Source organism: Lycium ferocissimum, unplaced genomic scaffold (genome assembly GCF_029784015.1).
Source record: "Lycium ferocissimum isolate CSIRO_LF1 unplaced genomic scaffold, AGI_CSIRO_Lferr_CH_V1 ctg12863, whole genome shotgun sequence".
NCBI classification, from domain to species: Eukaryota; Viridiplantae; Streptophyta; class Magnoliopsida; order Solanales; family Solanaceae; genus Lycium; species Lycium ferocissimum.
Window position 1 is genome coordinate 1 of NW_026714569.1, and position 23,158 is coordinate 23,158.

Here is a 23,158-nt window from a genome sequence, read left to right on the forward strand (position 1 = left end):
ACTCCGCTCTTACGTTCCGAGTATGTATATGATTTTTATTTGCTTCATGATGTAACATACTTCACATGATCCCTAAGTCTTATGAATGCTTAGAATTCAAACATGGTATAAAGAATTTTGTTCCTAAAGATCCTATGTCTAAAAACGTCTGTAACTTTCGTAAAGGAAACTGGATTGCTTTAATACGTACACAAATGATCCTATGACACGTAATGACTTTAACTTTCATCTACGGGCCGGATTGGTTTAATGCATATCCGTGGGCCCCGAGGTTTACGTTTGAATAGTCCTAACGACTTGTTTTTGAAAGAACTTAACATGATGTCCGCTTTGACTTTCAAACGTCGGCTACCTACTTCATTGAGTCTATGATGATTTATGTGCATATGGTTTCTCACTACTCTGCTCGTGCAAGCTCAATATGTCTTTCACCGAGTCCCGGGCCGGGTACGTATTCGTGCACATTCCCTCCGCATTGTTCACCGAGTCCCCTATAGAGGGCCGGGTACGCTATATATGTATATATGTATATGATGATGTGATGATGGGGATGGCGGCCAGGATGGCATACCGAGTCCCTTGCTAGCGGGGCCGGGACACGCTTCACCGAGTCCCTCACTAGAGGGCCGGGTACGGTATATATATATATATATGATGGCATGATGACATGATTATGATATGATTTACTGACCGAGTCCCTCACTAGAGGGTCGGGTACGGTATATATGTACAATGATATGATTTTGCTCACCGAGTCCCTCACTAGAGGGCCGGGTACGGTATATATATGTACGATGTTATGACAATATGATTATGATAAGATTTTGCTTACCAATATATGTATATGCATGACAAATGTTTTCAAAAGGCAAGTCTTATGATTTTCTGTACTCACTATTTCAGTATGATCCCGCTTATTGTATTTCATGCTTTACATACTCAGTACATATTCCGTACTGACCCCCTTTCTTCGGGGGCTGCGTTTCATGCCGCGCAGGTACACCCAGATGAGTTGAAGACATTAGCAGAAGATGTTCCAGCGGGATTGGCGAGCTCCAGTTGCTCCGGAGTGCTGCCGAGTCAAAGTATTATGTTATAGTATCATGTTCTGTGTTAGAGACTTTGCAGACAGTGTCGTGGGTATAGGATGTCGGTTATGTAAGCGGCTATGTAAGCCAACGAGTTATTACGCATTGTATCATAAGCTCTGTATGTTTCTATATGTTACAAATTTTCATTGATTCGAGAAAGGCAAAAGCATATTATTGTTCGAAAAATTTTCATTTTGTATTTGTGTCATGATTTGAGAGTCAGCGTGATTGTGAGTATTATGTGAGTCAGTGGGTTCGCTCAGCCCTGAATAAGGGTCGGGTGCCCATCACGCCCTACGAAATTTAGGGTGTGACACAAAAAATCAATTCCCCAACAACTCAAAGGTAAATTTGGCAACTGAACCCCTAGAGGAACTATTTTCAAGACTTCTTTGTTGAAATCCAAATCAGCAGTCCACATTTTAATAATCATTGGTCTGTTGTTCAGTATATAAGGCCCTGGCGGGGGCCTTCCCCATGCCATTTTCCCGACGGTGGCGCACAATAGCGGTCAACCGATCATACGCCAAGAGAGAACTTACACCTGTTTTGAATTGCATGTATAACTCAAACTAAATTCCAAAGCTTTTACTAATATGAGAGTACAGTGCTACCGAAGGGACGAGGACAAGGGCTTAAAAACTCTACAATACACAAAAAGTCCATGGTTCTTGAGAAATAGTATATGCAAATTGATAGTCTATTGCCTCCATCTATTGATCAAGTTAATCAATATACCCAAAAAATTGAAACAAGTTAGTTTTTTCAAATTAAATCTGTTGTGTCTGTAATTGCATATATAACTGAAATTAAATATCCATACTTTTACTAATATGATTTCTTTTCGCCAGGTGCTATAAGGAAGGGACAGGAGCAAACACCTAGATCTTTGTGCTCCTCTTTAGAAGTTTCTGAAAATGAGGTGGAATCTCTCCACAAGAGTGCTATTGATGCTAATCAAAGTATGCAAACTCCTAAAACCACAAGATCAAATGGCCCATGTCTTTAGTCAAGGAATGCGAACAATGGATAAAAAACCCTTGATTCTTGAGAAAGAGCATATGCAAACCAATATTTCATTGCCACCATCTACCGATCAAGTTATGCAACACTCCCCATCGGTTGAAACAGTATGATATTTTGAATCCATGTGTTATTAATTTGAAGAATCGAATTTTATTCCGTAGTTTCAACCAAATTATGCAAATGTAGGTTCATCTAATCCTAGAAAGGTAAAAAGAGTTCGGGGTAGGAACAAGTGTAAAGAAGTTGCATCACTTGAAGTTGGACAAAAGCTGAAAGCAACTTTTTACAATAATCAAATTGTTGGAACAAATAGCAACCTGTTTTCGAGGCACTTGGGAAGAATAATTCGTGATCGTAATATGTGTCCGTTGGGAGTTCGATCGTGGAATGATATTAAGCAAGAAAAGTTGAATCACATGTGGGCAGCTGTTGAGGTAACAAATGTAGTACAAAGTATGACTGTGCTTTTGGACCTCTTCTTGTTCATTTTGGCTAAATCCATTTTGTGATTAGCCTTAATATTTTGATCTGCATTCATTTTGCTAAAGATTAAGAAAGGTTTTATAAATAGTTAGTTCTAAAAACAGTGTTAGTGAGTTAAAAAAATTAAGATCCAAAGGTTCTACTAAGAACTAGCTTGAACAGTGCAGTATTTTCACACCAGAAAGGTTCTATGATGAACTGATTTCCTGGTTAAAATGTTTAGACTTATGCCATTCAGGTGGAATATTTTCAAAATTAGGTTCCGGACTACTAAAACTTTCATCAGAGAAAATATGTTTCTGCTCCTTTTTGCCTCTTAATAATATGGTGCTGCAAATCTCCTTGTGTTTTAGTAGCTGAAGCAAAATCAACATGTGGGAACTGAAATGTCCCTTTCTAGGATTTGTTCTACTTTCAGGCTAAGCGTCATCATTTATTTAGAACTGCATCATACATGAGAGTTTTGTTTTTGAAATGCCTTTTTTTGTTGGATTATGTGCTCCTAACAGAGACGGATCCGTGATTTTAAAGACTGTTTCGAACTTAATATGAACTTACATATTTCTGTTAAATTTTTCAATAAAAATGTGCATAGATGTTTATTTCGATGAATGTGTATATATATTTTTAATGGCGATTTCAGTTTCTATGCACGAGTACTTTTATTTTCTTAAATGCGGCCAGAGTCGGAATAAAAGTATTTTTTTTTCAGCTTTCAAGCTCTTTTATGGCCTTTATCTTAAGTAATTCTTTATGGTAAACCCCACAGTTATAAAGCTTTGCCAACTACATTTTTTGATCATGATTATAAAGAAGCCAATACAAATCTTGGACATGGCTCTTTTTTTTAATGTGCAATTGTATATAGCTCTTCTTTTAAATGTATATAAGATGAGTTCAAGAATGAACAAGAAACTATTGTAAAAAAAGAACCAAAAAAGAACTGAACTAATATAAGTACATGAACAACATCACTTTGTTGATAGTGTCTTGTAAATGCATTAACTCAACCCATGTTTTGATTATTTTAGGATAAATTTGAGAGTTTTGACATGAATGATCATCGTGATCATGTCTTGGAATGGATGAAAGAGTTATGGAACAAATGGAGAGGATACTTGCATGCACAATATGTGAAAAATAATCCAATCCAACAGGCTCTTAAGAATATGCCAATGGGAGTAGACAAGAAAGAATGGGAGTGGTTAGTAAAAGAACATTTTACTTCAGAAATTTTTCGGGTATGTCTAGTGATTTACTAGTCTATTTCACCCAATCATATATATATATTATATACTAGATATCTTTTTTCCACTATACTTGAAAACTAATCTATGTATATTTTTTAAGTTTATTACAATTATTACATCTAAGCTTTATTATTTCACACATATAGGCGAGAAGCAACAGGAATGCAGCAAATCGAGCTAAGTTGAAGATGCCTCATCATATTGGTAGCAAGCCTATTCGAGAGATTATTTATCAAAAGGTATTATCATAAAATTTCTATTTTCCTAGAGGAAATATTTATGAGATGTTATTTGACATGTTTGCTTTTGATGTAAAGGGCGGGAAATATGGCAATCCACCAGATTTGGGGACTGTTTTCTTTGAAACTCGTAAGAAAGATAACAAGCTTGTTGAACCTGAAGCAATTGAAAAATATGTATGTTTGGTATATTAAATATGTAAATTACTTGATAGTATCATAGTTCTGATAGAAAATGTTCTTTTATATGTTTTGCAGGCTCAGATCGAAGAAATGGTTCAATCGGAGCCATCTCTATCTAGCATAGAGATTGTCAAAAACTGTTGTGGACCTCAAACTCGTAGCCATGTATTTGGCTTTGGGGGTGGAGTAAAGGCGAAAGACTTGAAAGGTGGAACCTCTTCAAAGGCTGAATTATTGTCTGCGCTACGTTCGACTCAAGAAGAAAACAAATCCTTGAATGAGAAAAACAAATCTGTATACGGGTAAAACCGAGGACACGAGTACGCTCGATTTCCCGTTGTTATGATTATGCTCGGTGAATCTCGACTACCTCACCGGGATCGAGAAGCTCGGGCCGGGCCAGTACGAGGTGATAATGGAAGGATGATCGACTGCCATTAACAGAAGACCGAAATATCCGCCCTCACCTGGATATTCCGGCGTCAATCCCGGCGACGCAGCTGTCACCAGATTTACTTGCTTTATTTAGAGTTGTACTAGGTTTGAAATTTCTCTACTATATAAAGGGGAGGCTTCTATTCATGAAGGGGGTTGGCAACACAGAAGAGAGAAAGAATTCATATCAATAATCATAAGAAAATATAGCATCTGTTTCCATCTATTCTTGAGCTTTACTTCGTTTGCGTTTCTTGATAGCTCGTAACAAAAGGATACCGAGGTTTCCTAGCCCGATGTCATGCGAATCCAGCACTTGGTTAGATTTGACTCTTTGTCCATTCCATCATATATCACCTTTGTTCAAATCTTTAATTGAATTTAGCTGCATATCTTTGGCACCTCATATAAATTTAACTATTCTATATTTTTAAGGTTAAACAGTTTGGCGCCTACCGTGGGGCCTTAGATATTAGTGGCGGTTCAATATAACACTGTGGTGAAACTCGATATTTTAAGCTTGTTCTTTAGGGTTTGATTTCAGGTATACAGAAAATTTCGGATTCACATTCTATATTTTTAAGGTTAAACAGTTTGGCGCCCACCGTGGGGCCTTAGATATTAGTGGCGGTTCAATATAACACTGTGGTGAAACTCGATATTTTACATTTGTTCTTTAGGGTTTAATTTCAGGTATACAGGAAATGTCGGATTCACATTCTGTCAACTTTCAAGTGGAACCGAGCCATCACGAGCATGACGGCGGGGATGCATCGAACCACAACACGCTCCCCATTAATCCAGCTCAAATCGGTTCATCAGTGGGAAACATTCCGGTCGGTGAGGATAACGGGGCCATGCTGCAGTAGCTCCAGAACCAGTTAGATATGGCCATGGCTCAGTTGCAGGCCCAGCAAGAGATCATAGTGCAATTGCCAAATCGGAATCAGGCACCCGATGTTGCTCCATCGGAACCGACCCAGGATACGGAGGAAAGGCAGGTCTCACAGGGTAACGATGGACTCCGCGGGCAAAATATCGAATCGAAAAGAATGCTCGAGGAATTGACCAAACGAGTTGAATCCGGTGAAAAGAAGATAGAGGCGAACGATAAGAAGGTGGAGAACTATAAATCGAGGGTCGATCAAATATCGGGGGCTCCGCCTGTGTTGAAGGACGATTCGAAAAATTCGTTCAAATGTCGTTCCCGCCAAGCGCGGCACCGATGAAAATCCCCAAAAGATTTCGCATGCCCGATATCTCGAAGTACAACGGGACAACAGACCCGAATGAGCATGTAACTGCATATACATATGCTATCAAGGGCAACGACCTCGCCGATAATGAACGGGAATCGGTGCTACTTAAGAAATTCGGAGAAACCCTGTCGAAGGGAGCTATGATTTGGTATCATAACTTGCCCGAGCACTCGATTGATTCATTTGCCATGCTTGCTGATGCTTTCATTAAGGCCCATGCCGGGGCTATCAAGGTCGAAACCCGAAAGTCAGATCTATTCAACGTCAAGCAACGAGACGACGAGACCCTCCGCGAGTTCGTGGCTCGATTTCAAATGGAGCGCATGGACTTGCCACAAGTGACAGACAATTAGGCCGTTCAGGCTTTCACCCAAGGTGTTATATCCCGTATTTTCGCGTGTTCGGAAAAATTGGAAATAATCTTGGTTTGCAAGAAATAAGGTAATGATTGATTTTATTTAGCACATGAGTTGTTTATGGAAGAATATTAAAGTGGAAGTGTCGAGGAAGGCTAAGGGAAAAATGGGAATTTTGGAGATTAGTTTCGGGAATTCTAAAATGTGACCAATAAGTCATTGGGCTCAAAAAAAATGATGAGAATTTAAGGCCCAAATGCATGTGGTGGCCGGCCACATGGCCAAGCCCACCAAAGAAAATTAAATATTTTCCATGTGCTAAATTACTTATAAAGGGATCATTTATCCCTTAGAAGAGTCATGAAACAAAGAAGAGAAAAACAAAATAAAGAAAAGCAACAAGAGCACAAGGCATTCGGCCAAGGCTCCAAATTTTTTTGTCCCTCAAAGTCTTGCTTCAAAAATTATTTTCTTGTTGTATTCTCACTAATTCAAGGGCCCTCTACAACTTAGTGTAGTTGTTTTGGAGAATTGAGCACTTGTTTCATCAATTCAACACTTTGGTTAAGTGAAGAAGATAGAAGAACAAGGTAAGAATTCATCTCTTTTATTTATGTTATGAAGGTTTGTTTGTGTTGTAGTATGTAGAAATGAGTAGAAATTATGGAAATATGGAAGTTTGCAAAGTGGGTATGCATATGTATACATGGCCGTGTGTGTGTGTGTTAATTTATAAGTGAGATGAGTTGAATTTTATGTTGTATTCTAGTTGTGGTTGTGGTGGAATTTGTATTGGAAAATGAAAGTTGAATGAATTTTGGTTGAAGTTGGAAAGGGAGTGTTGGCCGTATGGTGCCTAGTGAGGAAATGGGAATGAATTAATTTTGTTTAATATGTTAGTTGTATTGTTGTGATCCTTATAGTGTAAATGAAGGTAAAATGGTTTAAGTTGGCATTGAAATGGAATGTAGAAGGTTATGTCATTTTAGAATGATTTTATGATATTATGAAAACGAAGTTGTTAAGGTGCAGATTATGATTATTGTTGATGAAATTGGAAGATGGAAATGTGTTATGAATATGTATGTTGAAGATTAGAAGTTTCGGATGAATTATAGTTTCGGTGGAAAATTTGTATATTTTGTATATTTTGTGAATATTTTGTAAAATGATACGAAAACGCTTCCTAATTATATTGGAATGATCTTGGCTAATATAGAAATATGAAAATATTGACCTTGATTTGAAAATGCAAGTTGGATTGGGAGATGTTGCGTTATTTGGAAAAGAAGACAATATATGTTAGAATGCGTTTCAATTCAATTGTTGATGTTATTGGCGTTGTTGTTGGTTTGGTTGTTGATATTTGGGCCGAGTTGAATCTCGGGGATGTTGTATGTATAGGGGAAATGCTGCCCAAATTCCCGTAGCCAAGTATTGGTTAAAAATTGGAATTGTAAGCCTTATGATTAATGTTTGGTAACTATGACCATTTGTAGATTTTGAGCAAATCGGGACTTGAGTTTGGACAAGCGAGGAAGACGAATAAGGTATGTAAGGCTTACCTCTTCTTTCTTTGGCATGTCTTAGATGTAATAGGCTTGAATACGTGTCTCGGGGACCACTCTAATTCTAGAAATCCGAGCTTGAATTTGACTACTATTCATTCAGAAGAATTGAATCAAATGCTTACGAATAGTTGAAAGAATTGTTTGAACACCTAGAACTTGCATGAATAGGATCCGATTACCCTAAAACTCTCATAAGCAATGTCATGAAACGTATTATACGCAAATTGTGTACGCCGCCTCATTTGACCCGAGGTGGGCCCCTAGTTTCCGAGATTTCTCCACGTTGGCTTAATTGACTTATTTTAAGCGATATGTAAGTACGATTTTTGACTAAGTTTTGACTATTAAAAAGTGATCGTTTTGACTAGTCCATTGAGTCCTATGATATACTTTGCCATGTACTAACGATCCCAAAGGTTTTGTCCTTGATATAATTCGTCGCAACTCTGAAAGGTACGATCTATGGCTATTGCCGATTTCTTTTAAATAATCTATCACCGAATTGTTCTTCCGAGTTTTGACAAATGTGTATGTTTTATATTGCATATGGTTTTCTCACTACTCGCTCGTGCGAACCGTTATGACATCTTTCACGCGCGTCCCGGCCAGGGTATGTATTCGTGCAATTCCACCGCATTATTCACCGCGTCCCTCACTAGAGGGCCGGGCATATATATATATATATATATATATATATATATATATATATATATATGATGATGATGTGATGACGGGGAGGTGGCCGGGATGGCATATGATGATTCCTCTCACCGCGTCCCTCACTAGAGGGCCGGGGCACGCTACACATATATACATGATGATTTTACTTACCGCGTCCCTCACTAGAGGGCCGGGGCATGTTATGTATGCATATGTTCATGATGATTTCTTTAATTATGATACTCAGTCCATTAATGATTTTGAAAAACATGATTTACGTTCAAGGTAAGTTTTATGAGATCCGGTTCTCGTACTACTTTTTCCGTCCTCTTTATTTCCGTATGATTCGTTATCGTGTTTCTTCGCTTTACATACTCGCACATATTTCAGACCGACCCCCCGTCTTCGGGGTCGCGTTTCATGCCGCGCGTACGGATACACACATTTGAGTGAGCCGCCCCTTAGGGTCCCCGTTCGGCTATCTTGAAGAGCTCCCTTGTCCAAGAGCCCGCATTTTGGTACGGCTCTTTTGTTATATTCGTGTATATTTGTTCAGGGTACGGCGGGGCCCTGTCCCGTCATATGACTTTGTTACTCGGTGTAGAGGTCTGTAGACATGTCTGTGGGTGTGGCTATATCCGTACAGTTATATGCACGTATTGTATGCTTGGGCGGTTTATTCACCGCGGCAGCCTTGTCGGCTCGCCTATATATGTATATATGGATATGTTGGCCGGTGTGGCCTTTGTTGGTATTTTCTCGTGTGCGCAGTAAATTTTGGTTAGTAAGAAAAAAAGAGGAAACTCTGCCCAAATTTTTCTAAATACCCGAGTTACTATTTTGGCTTTTGGTACGTACGGTGCCCCAGTTCGGGCGCTAGTCACGGCCTACGGGGTTGGGTCGTGACAAAAGTGGTATCAGAGCGGTTAGTCCTCGGAGTGTCTACAGGCCGTGTCTAGTAGAGTCCTGTTTATCGGTGTGTTGTGCACCACATCTATAAACAGGAGGCTACAGGACATTTAGGATGTTGTTTTTCCTTCTGATCTTAGATCGTGCGATAGAGCGGTATTATCAGGATGACTCCTCCCTAACAAACTGTTATGTTTTCAGCGATGCCTCCGAGAAAGGCGACAGTTGCCCAGAAGGGCAAGTCTACTGCTGCAGGAGAGACTAGTCGGGGCCAGAGAGTGACCAGGGCCCATGCTCAGCCCGAGCCGGATATTGTGCCCCGGTCGGCGAGTTCTGCCACCCCATCACCGTCTGAGGGCATAGAGCAGCAGCAGCTGCCGGACAGGAGACAGCCCCACCGCCCGCCCCTGAGATTCGAGTGCCGGAGCCTCCAGCTCCTCAGCCAGGGGCGGAGGATAGAGCTATGAGGGATGCAGTTCAGCTGCTTACCAGGTTGGTAGCGGGGCAGGTGCAGCGATACGGAGTAGGGGATGACCGGGCGGATAGACGTGACAGTGAGAGGGCTCGTTACTTCTTGACCTGTAATCCGCCAGAGTTCTTCGGTCAAAGCCCGAGGAGGACCCTCAGAGTTTATTAGAGAGATGCGGCGTACGCTGCGACTTATCAAGGCCTCCGAGACTGAGTCAGTGGAGCTGGCGTCGTATCGGCTGCACGATATAGCAGCCAATTGGTTTGAGTCGTGGGAGCTATCCAGGGGCGAGGGTGCCCTTCCGGCAGTATGGGATGAGTTTGTGGAGGCTTTCCTTGCCCATTTTCTACCTCCAGAGACCAGACGCGCCAGGGTTCACAGGTTTATACATCTGAGGCAGGGTGGTAGGAGCGTCCGGGAGTACAGTCTGGAGTTCGATTCCTTGGCCGGCACGCTCCTCATATTGTGGCGGATATGGCGACGTAGCACACCAAGTATGTTATGGGGCTGGATGATTATTTGATTGACAGCTGTATGTCGATGGCTGCTCAGCCTGGCATGGACATTGCACGAGTACAGGCATATGCCCAGGGTATGGAGGAGCGACATAGGGGGCGTCAGCCCGATAGAGACTACGACAGGGGCCAGCCCAAGAGGGCTAGATCGGCTGGGCATTCTGGAGAGTTTCGAGGCGGGCAGCCTCAGCAGCGTACGGGGTATTCGTCCCAGCCAGCACAGAGTGCACCCCCACGGTTCCCGGGCAGGAGGTTTGATAGCACAGGGTATTCGGGAGCCGGTCCGAGTTCCAGAGCTTCGGGGTCACAGTCGAGTAGGGGTCCCAGCCAGACGAGGCCATCTATGCCCCAGTGCCCTCAGTGCGGCCGGCGCCACTTGGGGGAGTGCCGTCGCGTCACGGGCGCTTGCTTTACATGCGGCCGTTACGGCCATGTTATGAGGGATTGCCCGCATCGGGATGGTTCAGGTGGTGCAGTCCAGCCTACTGGGTCGGTCGCTGGTTCGTCCTCTTCAGCAGTTATGCGCCCTACGGGGCAGGATATGCCGGCACCAGCAGGCCGTGGTAGAGGCCGCGGTGGATTCCCGAGTTCCAGCGGTCCTTCGAACCGCGTATTTGCTCGACGAGAGGGGATCAGGAGGCACCACCGGATGCGGCTACAGGTACATGAATCCTCACTAGAATTTATATTCTTATATGTGCGTATCTGTGATATAATTGTTGCGTAATGGCGGTAGACGGGAAACCTGAGGGTTAGTAACCTAGTATTTATAAATAACGGTAATTAAGGTGTGTTCATTGTTATTACGGACCCGGGAATCTAGGATGGAAAGTGGTAATGCCCATAGGTGCAGTGAATGGGTAAAATCGAGAGAGGGGCAAAATGGTAATTGTGCTACGAGGGCGTCCGGAAATCGGTCAAGACTTTATTTTACTCCAAATTACGTGACGAAGGTCCTGTAGTCAGCTGAACGCGATTATGCTAACGTTAAGGCACCGTATTTCGTCGTAGTCCCGAAGTTAAGCGTGCTAGAGCGAGGGGAATTCTAGGATGGGTGACCCCCTGGGAAGTTTCTGAAAGTTTCACAACTTTAGTCATAAGAAGCAATGGAAAGCTAGAGTAGTCTAAAGGGATCTAGAATATCCTGAGTAGGCGGAAATCCTAGGAGGTCGCATAGGCCGGAGCGGATTGTACCGGGTAAAGGAAAAGAAGGTGCCTCACTGCACTAGAGTTAGGGCCAGTTTGAGTAATGTTTAGGGGATCTTTTGTGAGTGAGATGTTAACAATTATATATGTGTACCGAAAGCATGTGATACTCCGTGCATGACTGTGTTAGCGGGTAAACGTATTCCGATAATTAACGCGACAGTATACGGGAGGCATTAGTCGGACAGAACAACAGAGCTCAAGTGAAGAGAAAACGAATGGCATGAATGTCATAAGATAATTTGATATCGTTTCAGCTATAGGGTAGACTTGGGAAGTACTGGCATAGTGACATCGGCAAGGGAAAAGAAGTGAGCGGATGAATAGTAAGGCGGATCGGGTGCCTCAGTATGTGATCGGAACATCAAAATAGAAGTGCGGTCTGACCGAGAGAGAAAAATGCAGACGTAACGCGAATATGATCAGATGGTAAGATAAGTACACCCCTAAAGGGGGGAAGCAGATACGAGAAGTGTAAGTGCCGGATAGAGACAATTAAAACCACAACGCAGTTGACGTGGATGCTCAGTCTACTGATAAGGTTCCCTATCGAGATAAGAAAGGCGACTGAGTAAGGCGTAAGGAGATAAAGGAAACCCCCGAGATTCCGATCCGACTTTATAAAACTAATTGAACATTCGAGGACGAATGTTCTAAAGGGGGGAAGGATGTTATATCCCGTATTTTCGCGTGTTCGGAAAAATTGGAAATAATCTTGGTTTGCAAGAAATAAGGTAATGATTGATTTTATTTAGCACATGAGTTGTTTATGGAAGAATATAAAAGTGGAAGTGTCGAGGAAGGCTAAGGGCAAAATGGGAATTTTGGAGATTAGTTTCGGGAATTCTAAAATGTGACCAATAAGTCATTGGGCTCAAAAAAAAATATGATGAGAATTTAAGGCCGAAATGCATGTGGTGGTCGGCCACATGGCCAAGCCCACCAAAGAAAATTAAATATTTTCCATGTGCTAAATTACTTATAAAGGGATCATTTATCCCTTAGAAGATTCATGAAACAAAGAAGAGAAAAACAAAAGAAAGAAAAGCAACAAGAGCACAAGGCATTCGGCCAAGGCTCCAAATTTTTTTTTTGTCCCTCAAAGTCTTGCTTCAAAAATTATTTTCTTGTTGTATTCTCACTAATTCAAGGGCCCTCTACAACTTAGTGTAGTTGTTTTGGAGAATTGAGCACTTGTTTCATCAATTCAACACTTTGGTTAAGTGAAGAAGATAGAAGAACAAGGTAAGAATTCATCTCTTTTATTTATGTTATGAAGGTTTGTTTGTGTTGTAGTATGTAGAAATGAGTAGAAATTATGGAAATATGGAAGTTTGCAAAGTGGGTATGCATATGTATATATGGCCGTGTGTGTGTGTGTTAATGTATAAGTGAGATGAGTTGAATTTTATGTTGTATTCTAGTTGTGGTTGTGGTGGAATTTGTATTGGAAAATGAAAGTTGAATGAATTTTGGTTGAAGTTGGAAAGGGAGTGTTGGCCGTATGGTGCCTAGTGAGGAAATGGGAATGAATTAATTTTGTTTAATATGTTAGTTGTATTGTTGTGATCCTTATAGTGTAAATGAAGGTAAAATGGTTTAAGTTGGCATTGAAATGGAATGTAGAAGGTTATGTCATTTTAGAATGATTTTATGATATTATGGAAACGAAGTTGTTAAGGTGCAGATTATGATTATTGTTGATGAAATTGGAAGATGGAAATGTGTTATGAATATGTATGTTGAAGATTAGAAGTTTCGGATGAATTATGGTTTCGGTGGAAAATTTGTATATTTTGTAAATTTTGTGAATATTTTGTAAAATGATACGAAAACGCTTCCTAATTATATTGGAATGATCTTGGCTAATATAGAAATATGAAAATATTGACCTTGATTTGAAAATGCAAGTTGGATTGGGAGATGTTGCGTTATTTGGAAAAGAAGACAATATATGTTAGAATGCGTTTCAATTCAATTGTTGATGTTATTGGCGTTGTTGTTGGTTTGGTTGTTGATATTTGGGCCGAGTTGAATCTCGGGGATGTTGTATGTATAGGGGAAATGCTGCCCAAATTCCCGTAGCCAAGTATTGGTTAAAAATTGGAATTGTAAGCCTTATGATTAATGTTTGGTAACTATGACCATTTGTAGATTTTGAGCAAATCGGGACTTGAGTTTGGACAAGCGAGGAAGGCGAATAAGGTATGTAAGGCTTACCCTCTTCTTTCTTTGGCATGTCTTAGATGTAATAGGCTTGAATACGTGACTCGGGGACCACTCTAATTCTAGAAATCCGAGCTTGAATTTGACTACTATTCATTCAGAAGAATTGAATCAAATGCTTACGAATAGTTGAAAGAATTGTTTGAACACCTAGAACTTGCATGAATAGGATCCGATTACCCTAAAACTCTCATAAGCAATGTCATGAAACGTATTATACGCAAATTGTGTACGCCGCCTCATTTGACCCGAGGTGGGCCCCTAGTTTCCGAGATTTCTCCACGTTGGCTTAATTGACTTATTTTAAGCGATATGTAAGTACGATTTTTGACTAAGTTTCGACTATTAAAAAGTGATCGTTTTGACTAGTCCATTGAGTCCTATGATATACTTTGCCATGTACTAACGATCCCAAAGGTTTTGTCCTTGATATAATTCGTCGCAACTCTGAAAGGTACGATCTATGGCTATTGCCTAATTTCTTTTAAATAATCTATCACCTGAATTGTTCTTCCGAGTTTTGACAAACAGTGTATGTTTTATATTGCATATGGTTTTCTCACTACTCTGCTCGTGCGAACTGTTATGACATTTTTCACTGCGTCCCGGGCCAGGGCATGTATTCGTGCAATTCCACTGCATTGTTCACCGCGTCCCTCACTAGAGGGCCGGGGCATGTTATATATATATATATATATATATATTTATGATGATGTGATGACGGGGAGGTGGCCAGGATGGTGTATGATGATTCCTCTCACCGCGTCCCTCACCAGAGGGCCGGGGCACGCTACACATATATACATGATGATTTTACTTACCGCGTCCCTCACTAGAGGGCCGGGGCATGTTATGTATGCATATGTTCATGATGATTTCTTTAATTATGATACTCAGTCCATTAATGATTTTGAAAAAACATGATTTACGTTCAAGGTAAGTTTTATGAGATCCGGTTACTGTACTACTTTTCTGTCCTCTTTATTTCCGTATGATTCAGTTATCGTGTTTACTACTTTACATACTCAGTACATATTTCGTACTGACCCCCTGTCTTCGGGGGCTGCGTTTCATGCCGCGTGTACGGATACACATTTGAGTGAGCCGCCCACTTAGGGTCCCCGTTCGCCTATCTTGAAGAGCTCCCTTGTCCGGGAGCCCGCATTTTGGTAGCGCCTTTTTGTTATATTCGTGTATATTTGTTCGGGGTACGGCGGGGCCCCGTCCCGTCATATGACTTTGCTACTCCGTGTAGAGGTCGCGTAGACATGTCCGTGGGTGTGGCTATATCCGTACGCTATATGCACGTATTGTATGTTTGGGCGGTTTATTCACGCGGCGGCCTTGTCGGCTCGCCTATATATCCGTATATATGGATATGTTGGCCGGTGTGGCCTTTGTTGGTATTTTCGTGTGCGGTGTAAATTTTGGTTAGTAAGAAAAACAGAGGAAACTCCGCCCAATTTTTTTCTAAATACCGAGTTACTATTTTGGCTTTTGGTACGTACGGGTGCCCAGTTCGGGCGCTAGTCACGGCCTACGGGGTTGGGTCGTGACACAAAGGCTCAATTTGAGGAGCTCGATCACCTCAATGGAACTGAAACAAAACTTGATAGAGTACCCGGCAATCGCCTGGGCTGATGTGCATAACAAATATCAGTCGAAAATAAGAGTCGAAGACGATAAGATTTTGAGGGCCGCTTCTGTGTCCTGGCATTCTGGTAAAGGAACTGATCGTACAAGGAGAGCGGTGGATCAAGATTCCAGATCGTCCTATGACAGGTACCAGCCGTATTCGCTCGATCGAAGAGGAAATGGCCATAACACTGAATCGGGCAAAATTGATACGAGAAATGACCGAAGGAGCGATCGAGGTCCAAACCGTGGGTTGGTAAACAAAAATGTTGTCGAAAGAATTTCGGGGAACAGAGAGATTCCAAGGTTATCCGAGTACAACTTTTGCGTCGATGTAGCAACTTTAGCGGCGGCCGTTAGCCGAAACAAAGAAACAAGGCATCCGAGGCCCATCCAATCTGACCCGGAGAAGCGGGACAAAAGCCTTATTTGCAAGTATCATCATACTCACGGCCACCGGACCGAAGATTGTCGGCAGCTGAGGGAGGAGGTGGCCCGTCTGTTCAATTTGGGGCATCTTCGAGAATTCTTGAGTGAACGAGCGAAAACTCATTTTAAAAACCTGGATTCCAACAAGCTTGATAGACCGGAAGAGCCTCATCAGGTGATACATGATTATGGGTGGAACCGACGTGCCCACGGACCAGTGATGAAGCGCACGAAGATCTCCATAACGAGAGAAAAGCATGTTCGAAGCGATGATCCCGATGGTGCCATCACGTTCGATGACGAGGACATGGAAGGCATTGCCCAACCACATAATGACGCACTGGTAATCTCTATCCTTGTCAATAATGTTAGAATTAAACGTGTGCTGATTGATCCAGGTAGCTCGGCTAATATCATCCGATGGAGAGTCATCGAACAGCTGGGGCTACTAGATCAGATCGTGCCTGCCATACGAGTCCTCAATGGATTCAACATGGCATGCGAAACGACCAAAGGCGAGATCACTCTACCAATCAGCATGGCAGGAATTACGCAGCAGACGAAATTTTATGTGACAGAAGGTGATATGGGATATAATGCACTGCTGGGCAGACCGTGGATTCATCTCGTAAGAGCAGTCCCTTCGACTATGCATCAGATGTTGAAATTTCTGACCCCATAAGGTATCAAAACCGTCCGTGGTGAACAGCAGGCTGCAAAAGAAATGTTCGCGGTTGAAGAATCTGCTAAGACCGTAAAAGCTCCAGATCGGACTGAAGGGAAGAATGTCAAATAGCAATCACAGACCCCGATCCCGGAATCTTTGAAAGATCGAAACGGGGACACACTAGATGATGAGTTAAAGTTCGGAGTACTGAGAACTTTTGTGGTGTCCGATGATTCTGACGCCACCAAGTCCACCGTTAAAGAGCTCGAACAAGTGACGTTGTTTGCCCATCAGCCAGAAAGGAAAGTATACCTGGGCACGGGGTTAACGCCCGAGCTCAGGGATAAATTTACTGAGTTTCTAAAAATTAACTCCGATGCGTTTTGCTTGGTCCCATTTAGACATGACAGGTATCCCATTGGACGTGACAACACACAAGCTGAGCTTGGATCTGAGTTTTTCCCCGATCAAATAAAAGCGAAGGCCGCAACCTGAGGTAAAGCATGCGTTCGTCAAAGACGAGGTAACCAAGCTCCTTAATATAGGGTCCATGTCACGACCCGAACTACAGGCCATGATGGGTATCCGGGGCTAACCACCGAACACCGCTTATGCTGTTATTTATCTCATTCTCATTTATACTATATGCTCATAATCATAGAAAGATATCATCATTTGAAACATAATCACTTTTATAAACATAAGCCCTTCGGCTATAAAAATAATATATACATGCATATACATACAGACCATGGGACCATGCTACCCACACTGCGTATCTACGAGCCTCTACTAGAGTACTAGACATATGGACGGGACAGGATCCCGTCGTGCCCAATCATGAATATATACATATGTACCAAAAGAATAATCAATGGTACCTCCGGATAATGGAGTGCTCACAAGTCAGCTACTAGCTCCTATGAATCGTCACCGTCTCCTTGCCTACCTGTGGGCATGAACACAGCGTCCAAAGAAAATAGACGTCAGTATGAACATTGTACTGAGTATGTAAGGCAGGAATGAAATAAGCATAATAAGAATATCGTAGGTCATGGGTAGAGGATACAACCTGCATACTCTTGAAATTGTAGATACATTTCATATACATTCATCATACATAAGCACATCATGTACATTATTATAGCATATGCCTTATCATATCAGATTTACATCATCCTGCCATATATGCATCGTAACATCAATCATATATCATCATGTCGTTAACCCGCGTCCGGGTAACCATCATATGCCGCCCACTAGTGGTGTCATGCCCGGCCCTCTAGGCTCGGTGGAATCATAGCATCCCGCCTTAGCGGTGACATGCCCGGCCATTTAGGCACGGTGGAATCGTATGCAACCCGCCTTAGCGGTGACATGCCCGGCCAATCAGGCGCGGTGGAATCACATCATCATCATATATCATACATTTATCATCATACATATCATATATCATCATAAATTCATCACTATCATTCAATTCATGGACATATCATGGCATCTATCACAATTCGATATCATTATACATATATCACCATTTCATACATTAGAACTTGGAAGCAAGTATAGTTGTGTCGGGGTGACATAAGGTCGTGGACCCCCGACTTCGTTATGGAACATTCATAAGTAAACTACCTCACCTTGGAGGAACAAGCATAAGGTGAGTGTATATAATGATCAACATCAATGGGCTACGTATAGCTTCATTAGCTTAGTTGGAACATCATACCATGGGCTAGCGTCTCTAGACTTAGGCTTGTCATTATCATTATCATAATCGTAGCCTATCTCTTATCTCGTATGGCTATTCACAAACAATGACTCATAGTCTTCTCAAGGATGGAACATTCGTAATTAAAGAGGAAATTCACGCCATAGGACTCATGCCTTAGAAAGAAAGGACTAGCCTCACATACCTTCGTCGCTTAACTATTCTATCGCTTGCTCGTTCTCCTTGAATGCACTTGTTCATACCTTCAATGGAATTCGTGTCGTCATTAGATAAACAAGCATGAAAACGTACTTACTAAAGCTAGAGAAATTTGGGCAGCATTTCCTTTATTTATACTACTTTCCGCCATATTCCATATCAACTCCCAACATTCATAACAACCATCACAATATCATTAGCAACAATCGTCATCCATTCACATGATTCGTATTTCATGGCTTTACTTCAATTCTTCATAATTATGGCCAACGTTCACTATCGCATTCTTTCGCATCCAATGCTTATTTCATGTTCTAAATATCATTTATAACATATTTATATCATCAACATAACCATTTCCATGATTCAACTCAACTACCATTCAATAATGACACTATCCTCATATTTGTGACCCATTTCCTATACTCTTCCACAATCCATGTGTTTCAACCTATAAATACTTCAAATAACATGAAAAGGTCATCAAACTCACCTTAGATGATGAAGGAATAGGCCTTGATTGATGATACACTTCTTGCACAAAAACCATATTTCATCTCTCTTGGGTTTTCTTGATGACTTTTAATGGGTTTCCTTCACTTGATTCACTTGCTTTCTTGTTGTTGATCCTTGGTTTCTATTGTTTTCTTATGGATGAAATATATGGAAAGGTTCTAGAGGTTTCTTGAAGTGTGGAGGAGTGAATGATGAAATGAAAATGAAATGAGAAGGGGTCCCTTATATAAAATGAGCTCAGCCCCGACCCAGATATACGGACCAACATACGGTCCGTATGTTTTCTATGGGCCGTATGTCTGGCCGTAGATATGGTCCAATGAATCATGGTATCCTGGGCTGAATCTACGGTTGGACATACGGTCCATACATTTTATACGGCCAGTATGTCTGGCCGTAGATTGTCCAGTTTTTTCGAGAGTTGTTTCGTCGACTCGTTTGATCTCCGATCCTTATGGAACCTTCTTAACACTTGTTCCTTACTTCAATACCATTCTAAGGGACGTTATAACTCTTTCTCAAAGGGTCATTAAGACATCATTAACTTAATACTCGAAATTCTTATCCGTTACACTCGACTTGCGACTCACTTCCCTTAACAACTTTCTTTCCTTAACTCGAATGTCCTTGGAAATCTTAATTAGGATCATCAAATGCTATTTCTTACTTGTCCAAACCTTGTATACATCATACCCCTCCCTCGTCTATTCATTGTACGCTAACGGAAAATTTCCCGAGGTGTAACATTCTTCCCCCCTTTTGGAACATTCGTCCTCGAATGTTAAGTCGTCGGGGATTTTAGAAAAATTTTGCCAGAGTTTCCCCCATAATATGGCGATACCATCCTGTCACAACAACCCATAATATCATTGCCTCACAGGGCCATAACACAATAACAATACAAGTTGGCCATACACGACCCATATACATAAAAGTAAAGCATACATACCTCAAAAGCTCGATGTCTCATCATAGATCTCTTCTGGGGGCTGAAATAAGTGCGGATATGTGAATTTCATCTTCTCTTCCGCTTCCCAAGTCATCTCTTCCCGATTGTTATTTCGCCATAGGACTTTGACTGAAGCTATTTCCTTATTCCGAAGTCTTCGTACTTGCCTGTCTAGTATGGCAATAGGCACTTCTTCATAAGCTAGCTTTTCTGTGATCTGAACATCATCTATTGGCACAATCTTCGTGGGATCTCCCACACATTTGCGGAGCATTGAAACATGGAATACCGGATGAACTAATTCAAGCTCTGAAGGCAAATCTAATTCATACGCCACTTGACTCACTTTGCGGATGATTTTGTAGGGTCCAATGTATCGAGGACTTAACTTTCCTTTCTTACCGAATCTCATCACCTCTTTCATCGGTGATACTTTTAAGAACACCCAATCATTAACTTGAAATTCTAAATTTCGCCGGCGGTTGTCCGCATAAGATTTTTGGCGACTTTGGGCTATCAATAATCGATCTCGGATCACCTTGACTTTTTCTTCCGCTTGTTGAATCAACTCGGGGCCTATTAATTGCAATTCTCCAACGTCAAACCATCCAATTGGAGATCTACATTTCCTTCCATATAAAGCTTCATACGAGCCATTTGGATATCGGAATAATAGCTATTGTTGTGGCGAACTCGATTAAAGTAAATGGTCATCCCAACTACCACCAAAATCTAGCACACACGTCGTAGCATCCTCCAAGGTTCGTATAAGACGCCGGCTTGTCCGTCTCGCCTTGCGAATGAAATGCCGTACTAAGCCTTACTTGGGTACCTAGACCTTCTTGGAAGGATTTTAACTTAGCTATAAACTCAGGTTCTCCGTCCGTGATAATAGCTATTGGAATACCGTGAAGCCTCACAATCTCCTTAAGATATAACCTTGCATAATCTTTAGCTGAATATGTAGTTCGATCGGGGAGAAACGGGGTCGCTTTCGTCAATCTATCCACAATCACCCATATAGAATCGTACTTGCCTCGAGAGCGGGGAAATCCTACAATAAAGTCCATATTAATCACTTCCCATTTTCACATAGGAATTTTCATTGCTTGCAAAAATCCTCCAGGCTTTTGATGTTCTACCTTTACTTGCTGGCAATTCGGACATTTGGCTACAAATTCGGCTATGTCTCTTTTCATGCCATCCCACCAATACATCAATTTGATATCATGGTAAATCTTTGTCGTTCCTGGATGAATAGAATACCTGGAGTAATGAGCTTCTTCTAGAATGCGGCGGCGTAGTTCCGCCATATCCGGAACACATAGCCTATTCTGGTACCTGAGAACCCCATCTACTGAAACTTCGAATGGTGACTTTTCTTTTGGAAACTTCACACCTTTATAATACTTCAATTTGGGATCCTCGTATTGGCGCTCTTTTATTTCTGCATCCAAGGACGAAACTGTGGGATTGCTAATACTAACTCCTGCATCGCCGGAATCAATTATACGCACTCCAAGATTTGCTAGTTGATGGAGCTCACAAATCATTTCTTTCTTCTCCGAGGGTACTTCACATAGCTACCATTGATCGGGCGACTAAGCGCATCCGCACATATTTGCCCTTCCGGTGGTATAAGATATTCACATCATAATCTTTCGCAGTTCTAACCACCGCCGCCGCTACGTATTTAACTCCTTCTGTTTGAAAATATATTGGAGACTCTTATGATCTGTGTAGATATCAATGTGTACGCCATACAAGTAATGTCTCCACATTTTTAATGCATGTATAACTGCGGCCAATTCAAGATCATGAGTTGGGTAGTTCTTTTCATGTTTTCGCAACACTTCACCTCGAAGCATAAGCAATCACTTTACCGTGTCGCATCAATACACATCCTAGTCCAACACCTAAGCACGTAACATACAACGTAGCCATCCTACCCTTCGGAGTGTTAAACCGGAGTGGAGGTTAACCCGTCCTTCACCTTGGAACCACGCTCACAAGCGTCATTCCATCGAAACTTTATTGACTTCTCGTTAACTTCATCAACGGGGCTGAAATAGATGAAAAGCCCTCTACGAATCTTTCTATAACAACCGCCAAACCCGTAAAACTACGAACTTCGTAGCGTCATAGGCCTTGGCCAAGTCTTCACAAATTTTCTTATTTTTCGAGTATCAACCCTAATACCATCATCCGAAATAACATGGCCCAAGAATGTCACAAAATTTAGCCAAAACCGCACTTTGTGAACTTTGATACAACCCCCGAGTACGAGGATTCTAAGAACAATACGTAGATCCGCATCCGTGTTCGATTCTCACAAGAATACACTAAAATATCATCAATGAATACTATCACAAACAGATCTAAGAGAGAGGCTCGAATACATTATTCATTAAATTCATAAACACCGCTTGCCACATTAGCTTTACCCCAAACGACATCACTCGAAATTCATAATGGCCATATTTATCCGTAAAGTCATTTCAGAATATCTTCGTCAATACGACCCAACCCCGTAAAATGTGACTAAAGGCCCTAGCTGGGCACCCAAACACATTCATAACTCCGAATCACTAACAAATAGCTTATGCGTATATAAATATCAGACGCTGTCTCAAAATATATCAAACAGTCTCAGGCACATCTCAACACAAACATATATACATCAGAAGCCGGCAAGGCTATCAAATGGCGCATCGGCCCCAAAACATATACAAATGCAAGCCGACAAGGCCGCCACGGCGAATAGGGATCGCCGTAACATACAACATACAAACACACTGGTACAAGATAGGCCTAACCCACATATACGTCCACGCACCCCAGTACCCTACGAATCCTATGACGGGGACAGAGGCCCCCCCGCCGTACCCCCGAATAAACTCATATATACAAAAAAGGGTGAAATACCAAAATGTGGGGTTTGGGAAAAAAGGGAAAATTCCCCAAAAAGGGGAAGAGGGTGTTTCCCCCCTTGGATCAAACCCCAACCTGGTCCGTACCCCCCCGGGGATGAAAAGCCCCAAGAAAGGGGGCAGCGAGGAAAAGAGTATGTAAATAAGAATACAAAAGACATAATCGTCCGGGTTGGGAAATTTTCGGAAAAAAAGTATAGTAATGGGGAAAACCCCAAAGACTT

General features: G+C 41.7%; 2 protein-coding genes across 2 annotated transcripts; both read left to right on the forward strand.

Annotated features, from left to right (window-relative positions):
- The first annotated feature begins 3,901 nt into the window (after positions 1-3,901).
- Positions 3,902-5,576, forward strand: LOC132042026 (uncharacterized). Its single transcript, XM_059432665.1, has 4 exons — positions 3,902-4,089; positions 4,168-4,266; positions 4,348-4,566; positions 5,388-5,576. Exons 1-4 carry the CDS (start codon positions 4,039-4,041, stop codon positions 5,574-5,576), a joined length of 558 nt encoding a protein of 185 aa, XP_059288648.1. The 5' UTR covers positions 3,902-4,038.
- A 9,893-nt stretch (positions 5,577-15,469) lies between these two features.
- Positions 15,470-16,624, forward strand: LOC132042027 (uncharacterized). The gene has a single exon (XM_059432666.1). The coding sequence runs from the start codon at positions 15,470-15,472 to the stop codon at positions 16,622-16,624; it is 1,155 nt and encodes a 384-aa protein (XP_059288649.1).
- The last annotated feature ends 6,534 nt before the right edge of the window (positions 16,625-23,158 follow it).

Coding starts and splice junctions, on each gene's coding strand:
- LOC132042026 (XM_059432665.1), top strand. CDS start 4,039: ATGCCTCATCATATTGGTAGCAAGCCTATTCGAGAGATTATTTATCAA. Junction 4,090..4,167: donor GAGAGATTATTTATCAAAAG/GTATTATCATAA, acceptor TTTGATGTAAAG/GGCGGGAAATATGGCAATCC. Junction 4,567..5,387: donor TGAATGAGAAAAACAAATCT/GTATACGGGTAA, acceptor TTTGTTCTTTAG/GGTTTAATTTCAGGTATACA.
- LOC132042027 (XM_059432666.1), top strand. CDS start 15,470: ATGGAACTGAAACAAAACTTGATAGAGTACCCGGCAATCGCCTGGGCT.